General features: G+C 38.3%; 1 protein-coding gene across 2 annotated transcripts; it reads left to right on the forward strand.

Moving 5' to 3' along the window:
• CHAF1B (chromatin assembly factor 1 subunit B) lies at window positions 1–19,840 on the forward strand. Of its 2 annotated transcripts, XM_074152561.1 has the most exons (14): window positions 1–34; window positions 229–359; window positions 4,130–4,262; window positions 5,008–5,125; window positions 7,003–7,106; window positions 9,363–9,459; window positions 11,175–11,259; window positions 12,259–12,352; window positions 12,962–13,031; window positions 13,119–13,210; window positions 14,656–14,818; window positions 15,955–16,377; window positions 17,822–17,913; window positions 18,458–19,840. In XM_074152561.1, exons 1-14 carry the CDS (start codon window positions 10–12, stop codon window positions 18,577–18,579), a joined length of 1,749 nt encoding a protein of 582 aa, XP_074008662.1. In that variant the 5' UTR covers window positions 1–9; the 3' UTR covers window positions 18,580–19,840. The 2 variants fall into 2 exon arrangements, with proteins under 2 accessions (XP_074008662.1, XP_074008655.1); XM_074152554.1 differs by lacking the exon at window positions 1–34 and having other exon boundaries at window positions 234–359.
• The last annotated feature ends 593 nt before the right edge of the window (window positions 19,841–20,433 follow it).

Consider the following 20,433-nt stretch of genomic DNA (forward strand, 5'->3'; position numbering starts at 1 on the left):
TTGAGCGGCATGGCTTTATTACCCTCCTCGTGCGGTGCCCCAGCAGTAACTTTGGCCGTAATAAATCATAGTGCTTAAAAATGGCCTTCCTTAAACCATCCTTCTGTCAGTTTCCGCAGTGAAATTGTTACGGGGTCTGCCTGCAGTGCTTGCAAAGTCTGTGCTAACTTTGATTGCCTCAGTCATAAGAAACAAGAATCTATCTGGTATTTTCTGTGTTTTCTTTAGCAAATATGAAGGTCATCACTTGTGAAATAGCATGGCATAATAAGGAGCCTGTTTACAGCTTAGACTTCCAACATGGAGCTGATGAGAAGATCAATCGACTGGCCTCGGCAGGTGTGGACACAGCCGTTCGTGTAAGTTCCAAACCTGTTTGTTTTGGTTTTGTAACATGTGCGGAGCATGAAATGGCTTGTTATCCAAGGTATGAGATTGTTGGCTGGTGGATGGTTTAGGGAAGGAGTGTGAGGTTGTACAGCTATATACAGAACGACTGTTCCCCTTGCATACTGTCTCCTTGACTTCTGCTGCTGAGGTCTGAACTATTATTTTTTAAAAACTGCCTGCATTGATTGCTGTGTGATATTCCTGAGTAGTAATTCCTAATTTAGGGCGCAGTCTGTGGGTTAAGGAGAGAAAAAACTGGTTTTAATTTCTTTATGTTCAACATAGTTGAATTTTATCTGCCATGTTATAAGTAATCACTCAGCAGTATGAGATCTTTCTACAGCCTTTTTCACTCAGCTTCACATGCAGTTCTCCTAAGTAATTTCATGTTGGTGTTAGCAAAACTTCAGCAAAATTGAGAATCACTTATGAAAATGTTCAATAGCACAAGCCCCCAAGAAATGTAGCTGTAAGATTCACCTTTGCAAAATCAGGCAACTGTTTACTGTCTTCCAGATCCTTAATGCATGTGAGGACTGTCCCCCATTGTTCAGTGAGCTCTTGGTTTCTCTAAAAGCCTTAGCCCTAGTTGGAGAGCTTGGCAAAACTGAGTGCACTGGGTGAAACACCTTCTTTTTATCTACATGTTAGTCAACTCTTTACATAAAGTTGGTAGAAAAGTAAGGTACAGTTTCCGTTGCAGAGAAATACATTGACTCCACTTCCTTGTTTATTTTTCTTTCAACAGCCTCTCTGTATGGAAGGTAGACATAGTGGTCAGAGTTTTTTGGGTGAGCATTAGAGTACTTCTGAAAAACTGACACATTTGCATCCCCTGGTTTTCGGAGATGAGAATGAAGCAGAGTACGTTACCCATCACTGCTGGGCTGTTAATTTCATGTTTGAGTTCCTGTAGGTCACTTTGGTATCTGATGATTTCCTGTAAAAAATTGAGGGGTTTTGTTTACTAAAATCTCTACTGCTAACTTTTCAATTTGAGACAGTTCCTCAACTCATCCTGCAATAAAGAAAGGTTCCAACCTGGGACCCTTCCTGTGCTCCTTAGTAATGACCTCCAATGCAAAAAAATTCATGTAGGTTTTCTGCTATGTGTGTATGTATCTCTATTTACCAGTCTTTTCATGGTAATTTTACGTTTTAATTATCTTTTTGGCCTACTCACGGTCTGTGAGGCTTCCATCATGATATATTTGAAGAAATAAAAAATTTAGTCATAAGGCCTCACTACATGTGGAATAGGCACAGACAAAGAATAAGGTTTTCTTTTTTATTACTGCTGCATTTTCTTATGAATAGGGAAATATTCTCTTTTAGCACAGAATTTGAGTTGTAAAGATCAGATCTATACTTACAATTTGGAATGCCTGGATTGGATCTAGATTTGTTCCTCAGGATCCTCAGTGCAGTATTTCGTGAAATATGCCAGTATTTGTTAATGTATTTATTAGCAAATTATGAATGGTAACTGCTATGATGTGTGCATGATTGGAATGCCTCTTTTGGAGATGATAAATGGGATAAATATCATTAAAAATTAGGGGTTTACTTAAGTAACTGCAGCCAAAACTTTGCCCTTTGACACTGGCAAATTGGCTTCTTGCCTGACAGTGCATGCACCTCAGGGATTTAGGCTGTTTAGGTTACTGAATATATATTTAAGTCATATTTATAAATGTATGTGTTTTGGGGCCAGAAAATTCTCTATGTTCTTTGACATAAAAGACACTGCTGCTATGTCTTCATTTGGAGGGCTGTTGAATAAGGAGAGAAAGCCGGTGAAAACTAGAGAGGCCTTTATTCAGGCTGCTTCGTTGATATATTCCTATCAAGGCCTGGTTGCTAAGGTTTTTTTCTTGGTTGGTTTGTTTGGTTTGGGTTTGTTTGTTTTTCTGAGCTGAGTTACATCTAAAAGGAGATTATTTCAAACATCTAATGGGATTTACATCTGTGTGGCCTTAGTCCCACATTATAGGGACATAACAGTGTTGCTGTTGTGGCTGAATTGGCTCACAAGTAGAGTGGTAGGAGTGGCATCACTATGCCCTGCAAAATTGAGAACAAATGGGATCAGGAATTCCTTAAGCCAACATTGCTGGAAAAGTGTCTATATCATGCAACTTCCTTAATGCTGTGACTGTGATCACTGGGGAGTTGGAATTATTATAATTCTTGCTCAAATTATCTGTTTAAAAACAGTAAATCCATTGACTTTCAGGGTGTACTACAAAATTCTTCAACTTGCTTGGACTTCTAAAGAGAGCTAATATTTTTTTCTCCTGTAGTAATCAGGTTTGTTTTCAGACTTAACTATTTGTGGTTGACAGATTTGTTAGCAAGATACTGTAATTCCATACTATTGAATCATTGTATTTATCGAATCCCCTTGAAGCTAGAGCTTGTCAATGAATGAAGAGAGAATGATGGCATGTGTTTGTTTGGTTTTAGTTGTTGGTTTGTTTGGGTTTTTTTCATTTATTGGAAATACTCAATAATATATTTCACCAGAATTTAAAAAATACTGCAATATAATTACAGCTTGTGGTGGGTTGACCTTGGCTGGCCACCAGGTGCCCACCAAGCCACTCTATCACTCCCCCTCCTCAACAGGATGAGGAGAAGATATAGTTTAAAAGCTCATGGATCGAGATAAGGACAGGGGCAAGGACTAATTACTGTCATGGACAAACCAGACTCAACTTAGAGAAATTTATTGCCAAATAATAACAGAATAGGATAGTGAGAAGTACAAACAAAACTAAAAACACCTTCCCCTACCTCTCCCTTCCTCCTAGGGTCAACTTCACTCATGAATTCTCTACCTCCTCCCCCAAAGCGGCACAGGGGGATGGGGAATGGAGGCTGCGGTCAGTTCATGACAAGTTGACTCTGCTGCTCCTTCCTCCTTACTCTCTTCCCGTGCTGCAGTGTGGGGTCCATCCCATGGGATACTGTCTTTACAAACTTCCATGGATTGCAGTTCTTCACAAACCGCTCCAGTATGGCTCCCCCATGCAGTCACAGTTCCTACCAGAAAACCTGCTCCTGCATGGGCTCCTCTTCACAGGCCACAGCTCCTTCCAGTAGCCTGTTCCAGTGTGTGCTCTCCATGTGCTGCAGCTTCATTCAGGGCACATACATTGTCTTCAGCCTGGTATCTTCCACAGGCTGCAGTGTGGATATCTGCTCCACCATGAACCTCCGTGGACTGTAGGGGGACAGCATGTGTCACCATGATCTTTTCCAGGGGCTGCAGTGGAATCTTTGCTCCAGCAACTGGAGCACCTCTTCCCCTTCTGCTTCACTGACCTTGTTGTTTGCAGGGCTGTTTTTCACATTTTTCTTACTCTTCTCTCACAGGTGCTGTGCAGTGTTTTTTTACGCTTTCTTAAATATGTTATAGAGGCACCAGGAGCAAGACAGTCTTGGAGCCAGCTGGAACTGCCTCACTCCAGCATGGGGGTAGTTCTTGGTATCTTCTCACAGAAGCCACCCTTGAAGACCTCCCCCTGTCCCAGCTACCAAAACCTTGCCACATAAACCCAGTACACATCTGTAGCTCGTAGAGGAAAAATTTGTGGTGCCACTGTAGCTTTAGCTCTGAAAGTTTTAGATAATAAGTTCAGAATGACTGCCCAGTGAGTAAATTGTGTATTACTGAAGTGGTGCATATATATTACATCTTGTTCCTGAAAACTCTCTGTCATGATTTTGTGACTAGATATGGAAAGTGGAAAAAGGACCAGATGGAAAAGCAATTGTGGAATTCTTGTCCAACCTTGCCCGCCATACAAAAGCAGTAAATGTTGTGCGCTTCTCTCCAAGTGGTGAGATCCTAGCATCTGGAGGAGATGGTGAGTAATAATGTGTAATGAAGCTAATGTAAAGAAGCTACGTGTATGCATCTGGTGAGTGAAAGGGGAAAACAAAGACAAGAACACGGGAACTTGTTTGTACCCCTATCATGCTTCCAGCTTTAGATTCACATGTGCCCTCCGATTGTAATTAGTAAATGCCTGTTGTGCAGTTCCTCAGTAACTTCTCATTGGGCGTGTGTCTGAGAGGCTGTTTTCCAGATAGAAAGTAATTACTATCCCCATTTCTCAGATGGGGAGGTTGAATGGATTATCTAGTGTCATACTGGGAAGTTGTGGCATAATCTGTAAATGTAGGCCTGTCTGTCCAAGGCCACATGGGTTCTTCAGTCGCAGTCAGGACAGCCTTAGGTAGGCGTGTGCTCTCTGAGACAGAGCCAAGTGTTAACTTGATTTTTCAAGAGCCCACAGCTCTTGAAGTGCGGAACCGTAGCCAGCTCTAATCAAAAGCAGATTGAAAGCTAATCACTGAACTCTTATCTTACACCTGGAAATCTTAATCTTTTTTTATTAGATAATTAAATAATAATTTAAAAATACCTTTATTAAAATCAGTAGCTCAAAATGGAAGCTAAAGCAGTCTAGCAGCTACGCTTCCCCACCACAAAGTAAGAATTGTTTTTCATGTGTCTTACATGATGTAATTGTGATGTTGAACTAAATGTAATGCATTAACAAAACAACAAGTGGGAAAGAAAGAATCTTCATATGATTTCTTCTACAGATGCTGTTATTTTGTTGTGGAAGCTGAATGATAGCAAAGAATTGGAACCATTAGCTTTTCAGGATGAAGATGAAGCTCAACTCAACAAGGAGAACTGGACAGTTGTTAAAACTTTAAGGTAGCTTAATATTTTATGAGCGTGTTTTCTGTTCAGTGTTTTTGATTCCTCAGTGTCTTGTATCATCTGGTACAGACTTCTGTCCAGTGTATGTTGAACTTCAGTGCTGTCTAAAATTTTCTTGCTCTAATATGCATCCTTTTATTGTCTTTTAATCCTTTTTTTTAATACAGTGCCAACCTACCTCTTTTGTTAAAATTAATTTGACATTTATGTGATATAACTCATGTGCTCCAGAATTGGTTCCTGAGATTTGCTGTCACTTAAAGATTAGCACAGAGATATATAACATAAATGTGAAGTTTTATTTACTAGCTTTACGATGGAAATTTTGATCATTTTTAAAGCAAAAAGCATCAGTATATTAAATGATTCATGCCGTTTTGCCAGCTGATAGCTGTGAGGCTCAACCAATCTTTTCAACGAGTTGATTTTACTAGTTGAAAATCTACTGTATTATACATCATTTGTTTCAAGTGTACAATGGGGTAGCTGGGGTTGTTCAGCCTAGAGAAAAGGAGGCTGAGAAAAATCTTATCGCTGTCTACAGCTACCTGAAAGGAGGTTGTAGAGAGGCAGGGGTTGGTCTCTTCTCCTGAGTCACAGGCGATAGGACAAGGAAATGGCCTCAAGTTGCACCAGGGGAGGTTCAGATTGGATATTAGGAAAAAATTTTACACTGAAAGGGTTATTAAGCATTGGAATGGGCTGCCCAGGGAAGTGGTTGAGGCACCACCCCTGGAGTGGTGCCATCAAAAGATGGGTTGACGTAGAGCTTAGTGACATGGTTTAGTGATGGGGTTTTTTATCAAAGTTAGGTTGATGGTTGGACTGGATGATCTTAAAGGTCCCTTCGAATCTAGACAATTCTATAGCTAATAAATTATATACGCTGTGCTTGCTAAGGTTAAGTATTAGCTAATAGTGACTAAGGTATCAAACTACTAGTGGCAGTTGGAATACAACAGTGTTCTTTTTTTCAGTCTCAGCTGAAATCTGGAAGAAATTAGTGATCCTGGACTCTGAAATGCACTTTGGATGAGCAATATGTATAACTGCCTTGCTTTCTGTATAGTGTCTGTTAAAAGTTTTGGTCTCTGTCTGTCTATACTGATAAAATCATTAAGAATTTACACTTGTTCACAAAAAATAACTCTGCTATCCATAACTGATACATTCCTTGCAACTGCTGAGGTTTATGTGAGAACAGTTTCAAAAGTGCTAGTGGGATTGAATGAAGCACTAGCACGGTCCCTTAGGAACATCAGAGTTCGTCTCTTCAAGCAAGCAAACAGTCCTTCCCTAAACTTGGTGTAGCAAATATTTATTATTCAAGTTACCACACAGTATGATAAGTCTTCAAACTACAAGCAGTGCAAATTGTTTTTGATGGAGCCCTTCTAGGTGGTTCTGAATATCTTGCAGTATTTGTTCAGCTATATCTAAATCAACCTTAATTTTCTGTTTCATGTGGTTCTCCTGAGTATGCACGTTCATTTACTATTTTATGAAATCCATAAATATGAGGAAAGTTTTCTTGAATAGTGACACTTCCTAATTACTTTAGTGTTTTATTATCTGTTTGTGCAAATCCTAGAAACTTTCATTTGCAGAACTCTAGGTACAAATTCATAATTACTTCAAATGCAGTGTTTTCATGGCCTATGAAAATGGTTGAATGGATGTATTGTTTTTAATGTTCTACGGCTTTCTGAATACTGAATTTTTTTTTAAAAGCTGAAAGTCATTTTGATCATTTCACTTCAATGATACTTTATTTGCCTCTGATTATTTTTTTTAACATAAAATGCAGAAAACTAATTTTTACATGTAGCTGTTAATTTTTAAATTAATAATTTGTTTCTCCTGGCTTCTAGAGGCCACTTAGAAGATGTGTATGATATTTGTTGGACTTCAGATGGAAATTACATGGCGTCTGCTTCTGTAGATAACACGGCTATAATGTGGGATGTCAATAAAGGTAAATGCTACATTTATCACTTGTGGCTCCAATCCTGATGAAAGTGTCTCATGGTATTTACCAAAACAGTTGAAAGCAGCTTTTTTTTTTTGTGAGAGAACAGTCCACTTAATTGCTAGACTTCTGGGATTGTGAGGCAGATAGCCCAGCATATAAAGATACCCTCAGGCCAGCAAAACTTATACGTAAGTAATTTCTTCACCTTGGAGTATTCAGGAAGTAAACTTCATCCAATGTGTTTTTTTTCCCCCCAAACTCCTACCCAAACAGCTTGTATATTACTTGCTCCACACCCCAACAAACAAAATTTGACTAGTATCAGGTAAGTAACTACCTAGGTGAAAAATGGGAAGCGAATATAGATGCAGGCTCTGATTTGCAGGATGTGACCTTTTTTTTTAGGCTCCATTCAGCAAACCACTTCTGTTCATGCTCATCCCACTGCAGTGGGATTGCTTTTGTTCTCCAAGAAAGGCCCATGTATAGAAGTTCTAGTAGTAACCAGCTAGGTTAGGTTGCTTTACAATGGCTTAATGTTTTCTTATTAGCAGTGTAATCATTACTTTCACTTTAAATTTAATGTGGAAATACTTAACTTTCTCAAAAGTTAACCTTTTATCTCACATTCTAGTATTCAGTGTCTAATTAAGAAAAATAGAGGGGAATCCAAGTTGATTTTTCAGTACATGCAGCCATGAAAATACAAATGTTCTGCTGCTGACATTTTTTGTGTTCTTTGTTTGAGCGTTTAATGTCTCTCCCATCTGAACTTTCATATATACTCCTTTCCAAAAGTCTTTAACATAAATATGTGAATGTTCAATTAAGAGTGTGTGTGCTCAGAGCATAAGTATGTGTTAGGGATGCCATGACCGAATGTCTCTTGCATCTCAGACTGCTTGTAACAGCTTTAAAGGGACATATCTATTAGAATTAGTACTAAAAAAAAGCTAGATGGCCTCTTAAGCCGATATGTTACTTATCTGTAATGTCTTCCATTCTCACTGCTTGCTTTTAGCTTGCAATTAATGCTGTGGAGGGCATTTTGTCTCTGGGCAGGGAAACAACTAATAAGTTGGAAGTAAGAAGCCATTACTGGAAAATGTAGGTTTTGTTATTGAAGTTGTAGGTACATTGAAGGAAAGTGTTTCAAGGATAGCTTCCAGTGATTCCCAGGTTAAAAGATTGCATGGTTAAAAAAAAAAAGGCTGGAAGAAAATTAATAGTAAAAATCCATCAGGCTTTGTACTAAGAGAGCATTGCTGGCTTAATCAGTCCTTGAGGTACAACTGTTGGCAGCTTATGGGGTATTCCATAAAAATACTATCACATGTTTGGTCTGTTCTTATACTTTGGCATTTGTAGTTGGCCACTGTCTGAGACAGAATACTGCAGCAGAAGGACTTCTGGTATTATGCAGCATGGCCTCAACCCTGTTTGTGTAATCTTTTTGAAAAGCTATTGTCTTTGAAACTTGTCAGCTCACAGTATTTCTTTGCAATAAAGCATCGCTATACTAATAGAAGAAAAGCCTCTGTCCCTAGTATTCAAAACAAAGTATTTAATGAGATTATCTGTAACTTTACCACATCACAATGAGGATGGATCTGAGACAGTCAACTGTGGAGTATCAGTGGAGTCAGGGAGCTGACGTCTTTGAAAGATCTTCATGTTAGAGTGAGCTGTGGAAGAAAATGAGTTAGTACTGCTGTAGAATTGTTTCTGGAAGCTGCCCATGTGTAAACATCAGTCAGCATGTGTGTAGTATATTTTTTTCGCTGCCTGCCCAGCAGAGTAGATGAGTTTTTACTACCCTAGATAGTAAAGCCTGGCTATCTAGCCCCAGCTGACAGTTATGTTTTAACACTGGAATTTCTGGCTTGGTATTCAGCCAAATTCAGTTAGCTGTTGAACAGCTAGACTATCCTGAAAATATTTTTCTAAATCATAAAGGTTTTCAAATACTTCTGGTTTTGAAATATAGTCATCCTGCATGCTTTATGCCTAAGCCCAGCTGCTTATCTGAGTTAGTTTGTAGGCAACAAGCCTTAAATTTGTATGTCACAATTTATTGTAGTTGTGAAGATTTGAGAAATAAAGCAACTATTTCCGATATTCTTACCAAGTACCATCAAGTTAACAGTTTGTGTGTTTAAAAAATGATTTCGAAACATTTTTTCTTGTTTTATTTCTGAAATGAAGAAATGTTTTAAAGCACGTCTGAATTTAGACTCTGGAAACTGTTTGTAATTTCAGGACAGAAGGTTTCAATATTAAATGAACACAAGAGTTATGTCCAAGGAATAACCTGGGATCCTCTAAGCCAGTACATTGCAACTCTGAGCTGTGATAGGTGAGCTGTTGGTTTAAGTGCTTTGTGTTAGTATTCTTTCTTACTTGAGGATGAATTAAAAGCAAGTGTATGGGATAAATGTGACTTTTCATTTTATTCAGATTGTTCTGTAAGAATGTTGAGGTTAAACTGATATTTTAGTTAATCTTTTGCTTGTGGAAAATGATTCGTGAAGTCTGAGTGTCCTCTCTAAGCAGCAAATAAGCTTACATAAACTTGTGTAGAAATTTTTCTTCAGGAAATAAGTTTTCATGGTATTAGTCATTAGAGATACCAAATGCATCTTCAGAGAGTGCTGCATTCCCTGGTTGTTAATGAGCTAAGAAGTTCATCCTTGTCATTTTACAGAAAGATACAAACAGGTTAACAAATCAATTAAAATGTTTTTCCACTGATATCTTTCTTTTGCCCTCTTGCTCCTTTCATCGCCAACAGTTTTGTAAGTGATGTCATTGGGAAAGCAAAGCACACTTCATAAACTTGGCTTTTGTCAGAACTTTGAGTTGAGCTTAAGCTGTTTAGGGCATGTGTGCTGCTCTGAAGGGTTTGCAGCTGGCTAATAAATGCATGTCATCTGGCACCCGCTGCAAAGAAAATTGCTGTAATAGTGGAAAAGTAGTTTTGATTTAAGATTTGCAATAGGCTCAGAAAAATGGTAAGTTAATGGCGACCAGGTCATTATGAGCCTCTGCCTTCTGATAATCAGTTATGTGAGATTTGTGTGCCTTTATTTAAATGAACAGGCATGAAACACAAGTAATAGGATGATGCACAAGTTTTACTTGCAGTGAAGTTGCAAGAGAGGGCATGAACTAATCTGAAGAGGGGAAATTCCCACCCCCTCAGGTTTCAGGCACTTTTCTGCAAGTTTTGGTGAATAGCATTGGCTCAGTGGGAGTCTTAACAGGAGCCAGGCCAGTTGCCAGGACTGGCATCAGCCCCAAGGTGGGGAGATTTCTTCCCCCTTTTGGCAGACCAGCTTAGCTGTATGACATCCAGAGCCAGTACATCCACAACTGTCTCAAGCTGTCTGCCACAGCCTCGCCTTCTATGTTCTCTTCCTAGCTCTGTCCAGGACTCTTTGTGGAGCTCTTTCAGCACACAAAGACTGTTTCGGCTGTTTCTTCATTAAGTTAGCAGAAACCTATCTGTTTTTTGTGTTATGTTGGTTTTCTGCCGGCCTAACAAACCAACAGAACTCAGTGAAAGTCAGAGCTGGTGGAAAGGAGGGGGTGGTGGGATGAGGAGTTAGGTTTTCGTAGGCTACCTGCTATTTTAGTGACATGAAGTCAGGGGAGTTCCAACATTCTGTACAGAGACTTACTCTAGTTTTCATTTATTCCAAGGAAACTGAAGCATAGAGATGTAGCTAATTGTCTTGGAGGTGAGTTCCTGCTTTGTAGGAACATAATGGCTACTGCAGCACAGGTAGGAATGGTGTGACCGTCCACTATCCACTAATTCTCCTCATTCCTCCAGAAATCCGTATGCTGGTGCTTCACAAGCCTTCCTGGGTCAAATAATTGTCAGTGATTCATTGGTTATTTAGCCATCAAAACATGTCCACAAGGTGGTGTCTCATGAATAGTTATAATTAATGTCTGATTGTCATTTCTATTTGGCCGTTCTGACTGAGAAGTGAGGTACTGTAGTGCCGTGTGAAACTTGGGGTGAAAGGAAACTGTTCATAGCTAACTTTGCTCTCCACCATGTAGGACCCTACGGGTATACAACACACAAACCAAGCGTGTAGCATTCAATGTTACCAAGATGCCATCCGGATCAGGAGCTGAAGGAGAGGTACATTGTTGTGGTACTAATAGTACTGGAGAACACGCTGGGTATTATTTTATATGAGTTGTTCTATTCTATGAAACCAAAGGGGCAAATGTTTTCCATTCAAGTAATCTGTATATCAGATATTTTTGACTCTATCTCACCTTTTCATTTCGTAAATAGAGACTGCTTCAGGTTTCCTTGAACATTACACAAATGACTAGGAAAGAACACTTGCAAGTTCAGCTGATTAAAGTAGTAACACAATGTCTTTGGTTGTAAGTGTTAAAAATAGTGTGGGAAAAAAACAGTGTGCATAGTGAATTGTTCATAGGAAAAACTTCAAACATGTCTGTCTAGCTGTAAATTTATTAATGGATAATATGTACAGCAGCCTGAAATTTTCGAGAAGGTAGTCTGATTTTTAGAAAAAATACAAATTACTGAAAACTTAGGAACTTCTCTCTAACCCTAAGGGGAAAACAAAGAGCTTTTTTTCCCCCAAACTGTTCTAAGTGATAGTAAAATAACACCTCCAAGCTGGCTATAACCTTTTTAATTCCTTCTATTCCTTTTCTTACTTTTTTTTGGGAAAACATTTGTAACAGTTTTATAGAGAGGAATGAACAGGCCTGAGAGAGGGCATTTTGCCATTATAGAAATTCTCTTTAAACCTCTAATACTAGAGTTAAAATTAAATGGCTAAGGAACAGGCTTTTACCTTGACTGTTAAATAATGTTGTTCTCCAGGTTATTACTATTTTTTTGATTACTGGTCTAATGTGACTGCTCTTGGGGTGTTTTGATTAGTAGCTGAAGAGGGATCAAGGGCTATTTTTCTTAGCTGTGAAGAATTTATAGCGCAGCAGAAATTGAGTTTGAAGGAGCCATGATTTTTAAAACATTTGTCTTTTATTTAAAAAGTTCCATCAGGTTGGATTGTACAACTAGATGGTTTTTCTCACTTGAGTTCCAGCTGACACGTTCTTGGCACTTTACACAATCATATTTTCAATGTTACAGGCTAGGAGCTATCGGATGTTTCATGATGACAGCATGAAGTCATTTTTCCGCAGGCTCAGTTTTACTCCTGATGGCTCCTATTTACTCACTCCAGGTATGCGAGAACATGTGCTATAACTTGCATTTGTATCTATTATGCCCTAGTTTGCATGTGCATCAAGATTGCTTTCAAACTGCTAGGGGATCTTAATTATTCCATTCCTTGTTCTTCCTGTTGAAGGAAATAGAGACTTCACAATACTCTTCCTTTAGCAACTTTCTCCTGTGATAAAAAATGTATTTATGGCATTTTTCTGAACTGAAAAAAAGGGAATTGCAACAATACAGCTCTGTTAAAATAGAAATGAAGAATAATGAGTGGTTTCTTTTGACTGGTCTCTCTTTGTTTGTATCCTTTCTTAAGAACATTCTGCAGTCATAGTAAAAATAACATTGCAAGAAGGGGATCAGTTTGCCCATATAAGCACTGCTTTTATAGATGTCTGGCAACATCAAAAAGCAGCTTTGAGGGGGAAGTATATAAGGGAAACAAAAACAGTGCTAAATAAATATTTGGGATGCCTTTTTAAGTTGTGTTCAGGTTGCACAACTCTTGCCCAACTGACAAGCCTAATTCCTGAGAAGTAGAATGTTTATGGACATAAAGTGTGTACTCAGTACCTTTTTGAGTTGATGAGTAATGGTTTAACCTTTATTTTTGCAGCTGGCTGTGTTGAATCAGGAGAAAACGTAACAAACACCACATATGTTTTTTCCAGAAACAATCTTAAAAGGTAAAGTTTAGTAAGATCAAAATATCTTTGAATTTTAAAAATAAAAAATGAAATGCTGTTTTCTGAAATACTGGTTCTTTTTAAAAGGCCTGTGGGTCACCTGCCATGTCCTGGAAAGGCAACTCTTGCTGTTCGCTGCTGCCCAGTCTACTTTGAGTTGAGACGAGCATTTAATAAAGGTACTGTAAGTCCTTTGGGGAGTATAATTTTACAGCAAATATGGGAAATGGCCAATGTGGCTACTATTTTATGCCCTAGCCTTTTAACATTCCATTAAGATAGGGTTGTACCACACTTTGAAGCTGTTTCCTGATTCTAAGACCCTGAATTCACCTTAAGTACCTTGCAAGTAGCTTTTGATATAGTGGATAAATGTTCTTACTTAGCCTCTTAGGCTACAGAAGCACTGTTTAATATTTTTCTTTAACTTTTAACTATTTTATGTGAGTAAAAGTAAATAACTTGGCTTAGCACTAAAGGAGAGACCCAGTGAAATACTTTCTGTTAGTCTCAACTACCCACATCACAGAGGCACCAGAGAGTTGATGTAGTTTGCAACAACTATTGGTGTTTATTCAAGGAAGCCAAACCTTGAAGCAGTGCTGGTGTTACTGGCCAGAACAGGAGTTCTGAGGTGGAGAAAGGATTGTATGAAGTTGCATGAGAACTTAGCTGGAGATTGAAATCCAGCCTTATTGTGAGCCCAATGGGTCCAGGAGTCTTTATTTTTAACAAGACTGGTCTTACTCTGGTGAAAAGGCATAGCTTTGGACCTTTCTTTAGAGGGTCAATCTGCAGTATTCCTTACAGAATTTAGAGATTGTTATATTCTGTATATTCATCATAATCTTTAGATCCATTGTAATGGTGTGTGGCAAAGTAAGGAGATGAGTGTCTGCTGTTCATCTGTAGCTTCTTTAAATGGAGTGTTTAGTTTCTGCAACATACACCCAGAAAAGTGAAAATCTATGGTAGTCTTTATTACATTATATTAATGTCCTGTCTGGTTCAGTGCATAACTTCCATAATCATTGTAGACCTGAACAGGAGCTCTGTATACTAGGAATTTCTGAAAGCAGCTAGCTAGCACTCAGCTTCCAGTGGAAAGAAGTTGGAGTAATCTGCTCTTATAAAGAGCTAATGTTGCAATGATATGACTAGCGAGGAGCTGAACCCATAAGACAAATAGAGCTAAATCCATTATTTTGAGTGAGTCGTACAGAACATAATGTGGTGGTATAAACTTGGCATGAGCTTGATTTACCCTATATCCTAAGGTGTGTTTTTTTGGACTCTTATACTAAAGTGCATATAAATATGCTGAAAATTTTCAGCTGGAAAATATATGACAAACTTTACAAAACAAAATAATAGCAATCCAGATAGACAAAACTTCTGCCAATTTCTCTGTGTTCAGCTAAGAAAGTGGGCAAACTTCAGGCAACAGAAATGTTAGTCCTTGACATGAAACTTTGTTTTATAGAAGTGCTGTCTTCTCAGCCATTATCTTGATACTGAATAATAATAAAATCCTTATTTATATTTGTGACTAAGCTGGTGCAGTTACTACTTTGCAATGAATACAAGAAAGGATTCTCAATGTCTTAATTTCTTTGCATTCTAGATGAAATCAGTCAGAAATCAGCTCCTGCCCTATTTAATCTGGCCTATCGATTGGTGTTTGCTGTTGCTTCAGAAGATTCTGTGCTTTTTTATGATACTGAGCAGTCCTTCCCCTTTGGTTATGTTTCTAACATACATTATCACACCCTTAGTGACATTTCATGGTAGGTAATTGTTATATTGTTAAAATTAGTTGTGATGGAAATGTCCTTTTTTACATGTCTTGTTCTACATGTCTTGTTTCTTGCTTTATTTTTATGTTTCGTTTATGACACACATGGTCACTGTCATCACGGTGTCTTGAACAGCAAGCTGCCTCGTTTTTGCCTTGTAAACTGAAGAATTATGGTTTTTTGGGGGGAAAAAATCAATTGGGAAACAAGGTGCAAGCACCCCAGGGACAAGCAGGTGGATGTTTTTGGGTGCTCATGACAAGTACTCATTGGTCAGGCAGTGTAACTAGTAATAATGAAGTTATTTGGAGGTTTTGGAAGTCTTCTCTCTGAGTTCAGGTGCCTGGTTAAATTCTACTTTAACTGCACAATTCTGCCTAGTGGTTCTTCACATATGGGACTAAGTAATTTATCTGACTTGATGTGGGGAGTCAGAACTGGAACTGCAAGTTGGACCCAAGTCTTGAAATCAGGATACACCCCTCTGCTGGAGGTGGCTTCTTCTCTCATACCTTTCTAGCCAGTATACGTAAGCCGAGGACCATATGGAGGCCTCTTTTTCAGAAGTTATAATTGATGCTCAGAAACAGTGAAAACCATTGTGTGCCAGGAGGGAGTGGAAGAGAGTAGAGAATCAAGTGGTTTTAATCAGTGATAGACATTACTTGGTGAAATGAGTGTGGAGGGCCCATTCAGGTGAGCACCACAGTGACTCTGAGCATTGCCTCTACTTAGCACAAGAAGGACAGCCAAAGAGGTTGAACTGCTTTGCTGGTCTGAATGAAGAGAGGAGACTTCAGCAATATTTCAGAAACTGTGGCTGAAGATTTGTGTACCTGCAATTGAACCACACTTTGTGCCAGCTCAAATGCACGCAGCATGCAGGTGCTGACAGCAGCATATTACAGGTGATCACAGATGACACCAGAGAGATTAAAACAGATGCAAAGGCCAGAATTTAAGATCTTCTGTTCATTTTAATTGGATGTCTTCCACTTGACTGCAGTTTTATTTAAATGTGTACATGTACTTGGGGAAGATTATAGATGTGTTGTAGATGGGGAGGGGAGGATTAAAGAAAAGTTCTGACCTTCACTTTTAATGGGAAAAAAAAATATCACAAATAGGTCCAGCGATGGAGCCTTCCTTGCCATTTCTTCCACGGATGGATACTGTTCATTTGTTACCTTTGAGAAGGATGAACTGGGAATACCACTGAAGGAGAAGCCACAGATAAATGTCAGGACTCCTAGTGCAACAGAGAAGAAAGTGAAAAAGAGCCAGTCGCACAAAGTAATTTCCCCAGGCTCTAGAATGACAGAGGGGACTCCTCCCAGCAGGGTCACTGATCCCAGCACTCCAACCCTGCAACCTAGAACACCCACAGCTGCTGGTAAGGACTTGTCTTCCACACCTGTTGGCATAAAAAATGTTCCAGTCTCATCCTCAGACGAGAGGAAAATCAGCCAGTCAGCCGGCCAGAGCACTAAAGTAAACCAGCCCAGGAGGATTACTCTCAACACTTTACAAGCATGGAGCAAGACGCCAAGGTGAGATTTATATTGCCGTTTCCAGTCATAAATATGAAGGCCAAGACAAGCTGTGCTTATGCTACATTTAAAGGGTTGAGGTTTAGACATAAATTCCCAGCCCTGTGTCTCGGTGGTAGCTGTCTTGACATGGAACTTTTTGTTCCAGTTACACTGCAACTGAAAGGTCAAAATGTCTCCTGAATCCTAAATATACAGCTTTATATTTGTCTGAAATGTCAGGCAGAAACAAAGTTCTCCTGACTGTTACGCCTTGTCTGTATGGCAGCAACAGGTGTCTGTCTTCAGGTCCCATTTTCTGTGCAAAGGTGGTACCTGAAGCCTTCAGCTGACAAGCACTATCTAAAGACCCTTCTGACAAGAAATGTTGTAAGAAGGAAAAAGTACAAGTATAGACAGGCCCTCAGTGTTGCACAATCATGGGTGTGGAACTTAATGCACTGATTGAGGTTATTTCCTAAAGTGAAGATTTAGATTTTTTAGAAAGTGATTGTAATCCATGTATTGATTGTCAAAACAGCCTGCAATATAAGATCCTGAGCTGGTGTGCAACGGTAAGGAGAAAGCCATGCAATTAGAGATCAAGACCTTGTCAGCAAAACAAGGCTATTCTAGAATTAAAGGAGATTTATAACTTCTCATAAGAGTGTTTTAATTAGTAGGTGGCTAGGGAGGAGGTGGTGAATGAGAAAGCAGGATAGTGGATTTCATCAACAACTGTGAAGAAAAATCTTGGCGATGATGCCTTTCTGCACACCAATGTTCTTTTGTACTGGAACTAACAAGTCAAAGGGTTATAGGTAGTTGACAGTTACTTTTTCCTGGAGAACTGATGGAGCTAATTATTTTTTTTTTTATTTTTGAGAGAGAGAGAAACTATATTTAGTCATATAAACTGATTATGCCATGGGTGTCATCTTGTAGTAGCATGCATGGTGCTACTTGTAGGAAGTTTTTTTTTTTTTTTATGGTTCTATCCTCTACTACTCTTTTTGTTTCATTTTTAAGTGCTACCCAGAAGAGATTTAGCAGAAGAAAATAGATTTACAGTAATCATTAGTGGACCTCAGTGGGCAAAGGAATTCCCTAGAGTTTTATGAATCTAAATTCTTAATGTGGACAGGAATAGTAAGCTAGGGAATAGTAAGCACAGCCAGTCTTAGTTTTAAAATATTTGACCGAGATACTGTGCTCTGAAGGTGGCTGTCAAGCATTGTGCTGCGTATAACATATGCAAAAGTACTTTCTAGTGGAAAAGATCACTAGTACTTAAAGTACTTATAAAAAATGCTCTATTCAATGTGTAACAAGAAATAAAAATGCATAGTAAAATATACCTAAACTACATTTAAATTTAACTGATTCTATCTGTCGTAAATATTTAAATAATGTATTGTGGAAATGATGGTTTTAAAGCAATGGAACTGTTTCTACTCGTTTAAAGGAGAGTAAACTTGATTCCACTGAAGCCAGATGCGCCAACCTCTGCATACACAGATACAGTTCCTATACCTCCTTCCTCAGAACAGGAACATGGTAAGCTTTCGTGGCTATTAATACCTCCTTCCTCAGAACAGGAACATGGTAAGCTTTCGTGGCTATTAATATCCAGCAAAGTCTTTTACCATTCAGTTCTTTCCTTTATAGACTTATGTTAAAAGCTATGAGCTTAAAACACAAGCACAAACCTAAACCTAGTTGCGGATTCTAAAGCTTTTTCGTTGTCTTAGTGTGTTTGAAAGGTGCTTTTGACAATATGAAATGTGTTCTCACTGCAGTTGCTCTTGGGCAGCTGCTTATGTGACAGTATGTCGCTACATTTTTTTATAGTAATAGGTGCATTAGCTGACACTGAAACTAAGAAGAGTAAATTCACTTGGATGTAATGTTCTTCAAGTCCTACAGGTGGGTTTTAAAGACCCTTGTACTTTCAGTGCGTCACTGGTTCAGATGCTGGACTCTCAAACCAGGGTTGGGTGTTTTTCATGAGTGCTGAATAGTTTGTGAATTCAGCAAACCAGTTTACGTTCTTAATCTGGATTTACTACGCTTAAAAGATTTTCCTATCTGTCTGTTTCAGAGAGGCCATTACCATCTGATGACAGTCTTCAAAATCCCCCAGCATCAAAGCGTCCTAGAACTGAGGAAATATCTCTTTCTACACCTGCTGAAGATCAGATCAGCTGCAATTCAAACAAATAAAGGCTAAGCTTTTAGTAGACTCTTCACAGTCTGAAGGCGATGCAGCCTATCTGAGAGTACATTTCTTTTTGCAAATGTTAAATCCTCAATTCCTGATTAAAGTACCATATGCATATTTGATGTAATGCTGTGAAGAAAGAAACTGGCAGTAGAAGACACGAGTTTCAGGAATGTAGCTTTGCAAAAGAGGACATAGTTGGGAAGTGACTTCTAAGTGTGTTCCTACTTCTTGAAGACAGCATTCTTCAAGAAATGCCACAGCTTAAAGAAATCTGGGAAATCTGGGTTACCGAAAAGCAATACAGTAACCTAAGAGTCTTCCATCAAAGTTCCTAAGTTGATGTTTATAAAGTATTATGTCTTCCAGTAACCTGTCTGGCAAAAGAATAGAATTTCTAAGGACTTAAATGCATTCATAATGATTTGATGTGGTTTAAGACCAAAAAAAAAAAAAGAAGCAGTTTCATTCAAGCATCTTGACTTAATATGTTTAGGAATGTGCAAAATAATTCACACTCTCAGGTACATGTGGAATGGAAGCTGATGTTCACATGCTCTGAATGCACCAGAGTAAAATATGACTGATAGGATTAAAATACCAATCAGAACTTGTAACTGCAAGAAACAAGAAAGCAAAAGGAAGAAATCCTCTGAAGACCTGTTGTAAGCATTAAATAGCAGAAGAAAATTCTTCATTGTTTAGTGTCTGTATTTAAAAAAAAAAAAAATGCAGACAAAATTTTCCTGAGGCAGCAGGATTTGAGCATATATATTAGAGGTTTCCCCCTTTTCTTGTTTTCAAATATTAATTCCCTTAGCCAATAAAATGTAATATAAATCAAGGGCATGTTAAACTTCTAAAAGCTGATTTCTTTTTAGCATTTAATATCTGCAATAAGCATTTAGCATTTAATAATTGAACTATGACCTGCAGATTGAAAACAATGAGACCAAAATATTTGAAAATTGCTACACTGGATTTGCTATGGTGTGCAGACTTAGCCTCCAGAGGTAGAGTGCTCAGCAACAGTATTCTGAGCTTATTCATTTCATTTTGTTTAACATCATGGACTTGATTTTTAAAAGTAAGATAATTCTTAAAATGCAAATAGTTGTTCTAGCTGATGATAGTGTGAAAAAGTTCTACACAGAATTTTCTCTCATGGTTTAGGTTATACTTCTATCATTTGAAGTTCCACAGCACACAGGAGGGGAAAGCTGCAATTCATATTAAAGGTCTTTGACTTTCTTTCTTCCCTGCATTTGGTTGGTTTTAGGCATGTCATTTTCTTAGTATTAATTTTCTGTCAGTTTCTAAGAAAGTGGAATAATGCTTTAGAAAAGCAGAAATACAAATGTTTCAGAAGTGGTTCACAAAGAATTCATAGGGAGGACATATTAACAAATACCTATGTCAGTGTTTCAGGCAAATGAATATGTTGCCTATAATGAATTTTCAACACAAATTAGTAAGCAAAGAGTTACAGGAAACTAACTGTGTCTTTGCTTTCAACCACTGAGATGAGGATGGAGCTTCATTAGAGTTAACCAAACCTGAGTTTTCTTCTGGTGAGGAATATAAAGACTTAATTGCCAAGCAAAGCTACATCTAAAAAAGTTTATAGAGATAGCTGAAGCAGATATTTGTAACTAACATGCATTGCTGGACTTGCTATTTTATGTTTTGTCCAGTTTGAGCTCTAAGAATATTAGTATTTAATCTTTCTGTGGGACAGTGACCCACTTAGTGCGGTACTGCAGTGTTTTGTTTTGTGCGCTGCAAAGGATCCTTTGAATTCAAACTTACACTTCAAAATACTAATTGCAAAGCCATCCTGATAGGTATTTTTAAAT

The sequence above is a fragment of the Numenius arquata genome, chromosome 1 (assembly GCF_964106895.1).
Source record: "Numenius arquata chromosome 1, bNumArq3.hap1.1, whole genome shotgun sequence".
Lineage (NCBI taxonomy): Eukaryota > Metazoa > Chordata > Aves > Charadriiformes > Scolopacidae > Numenius > Numenius arquata.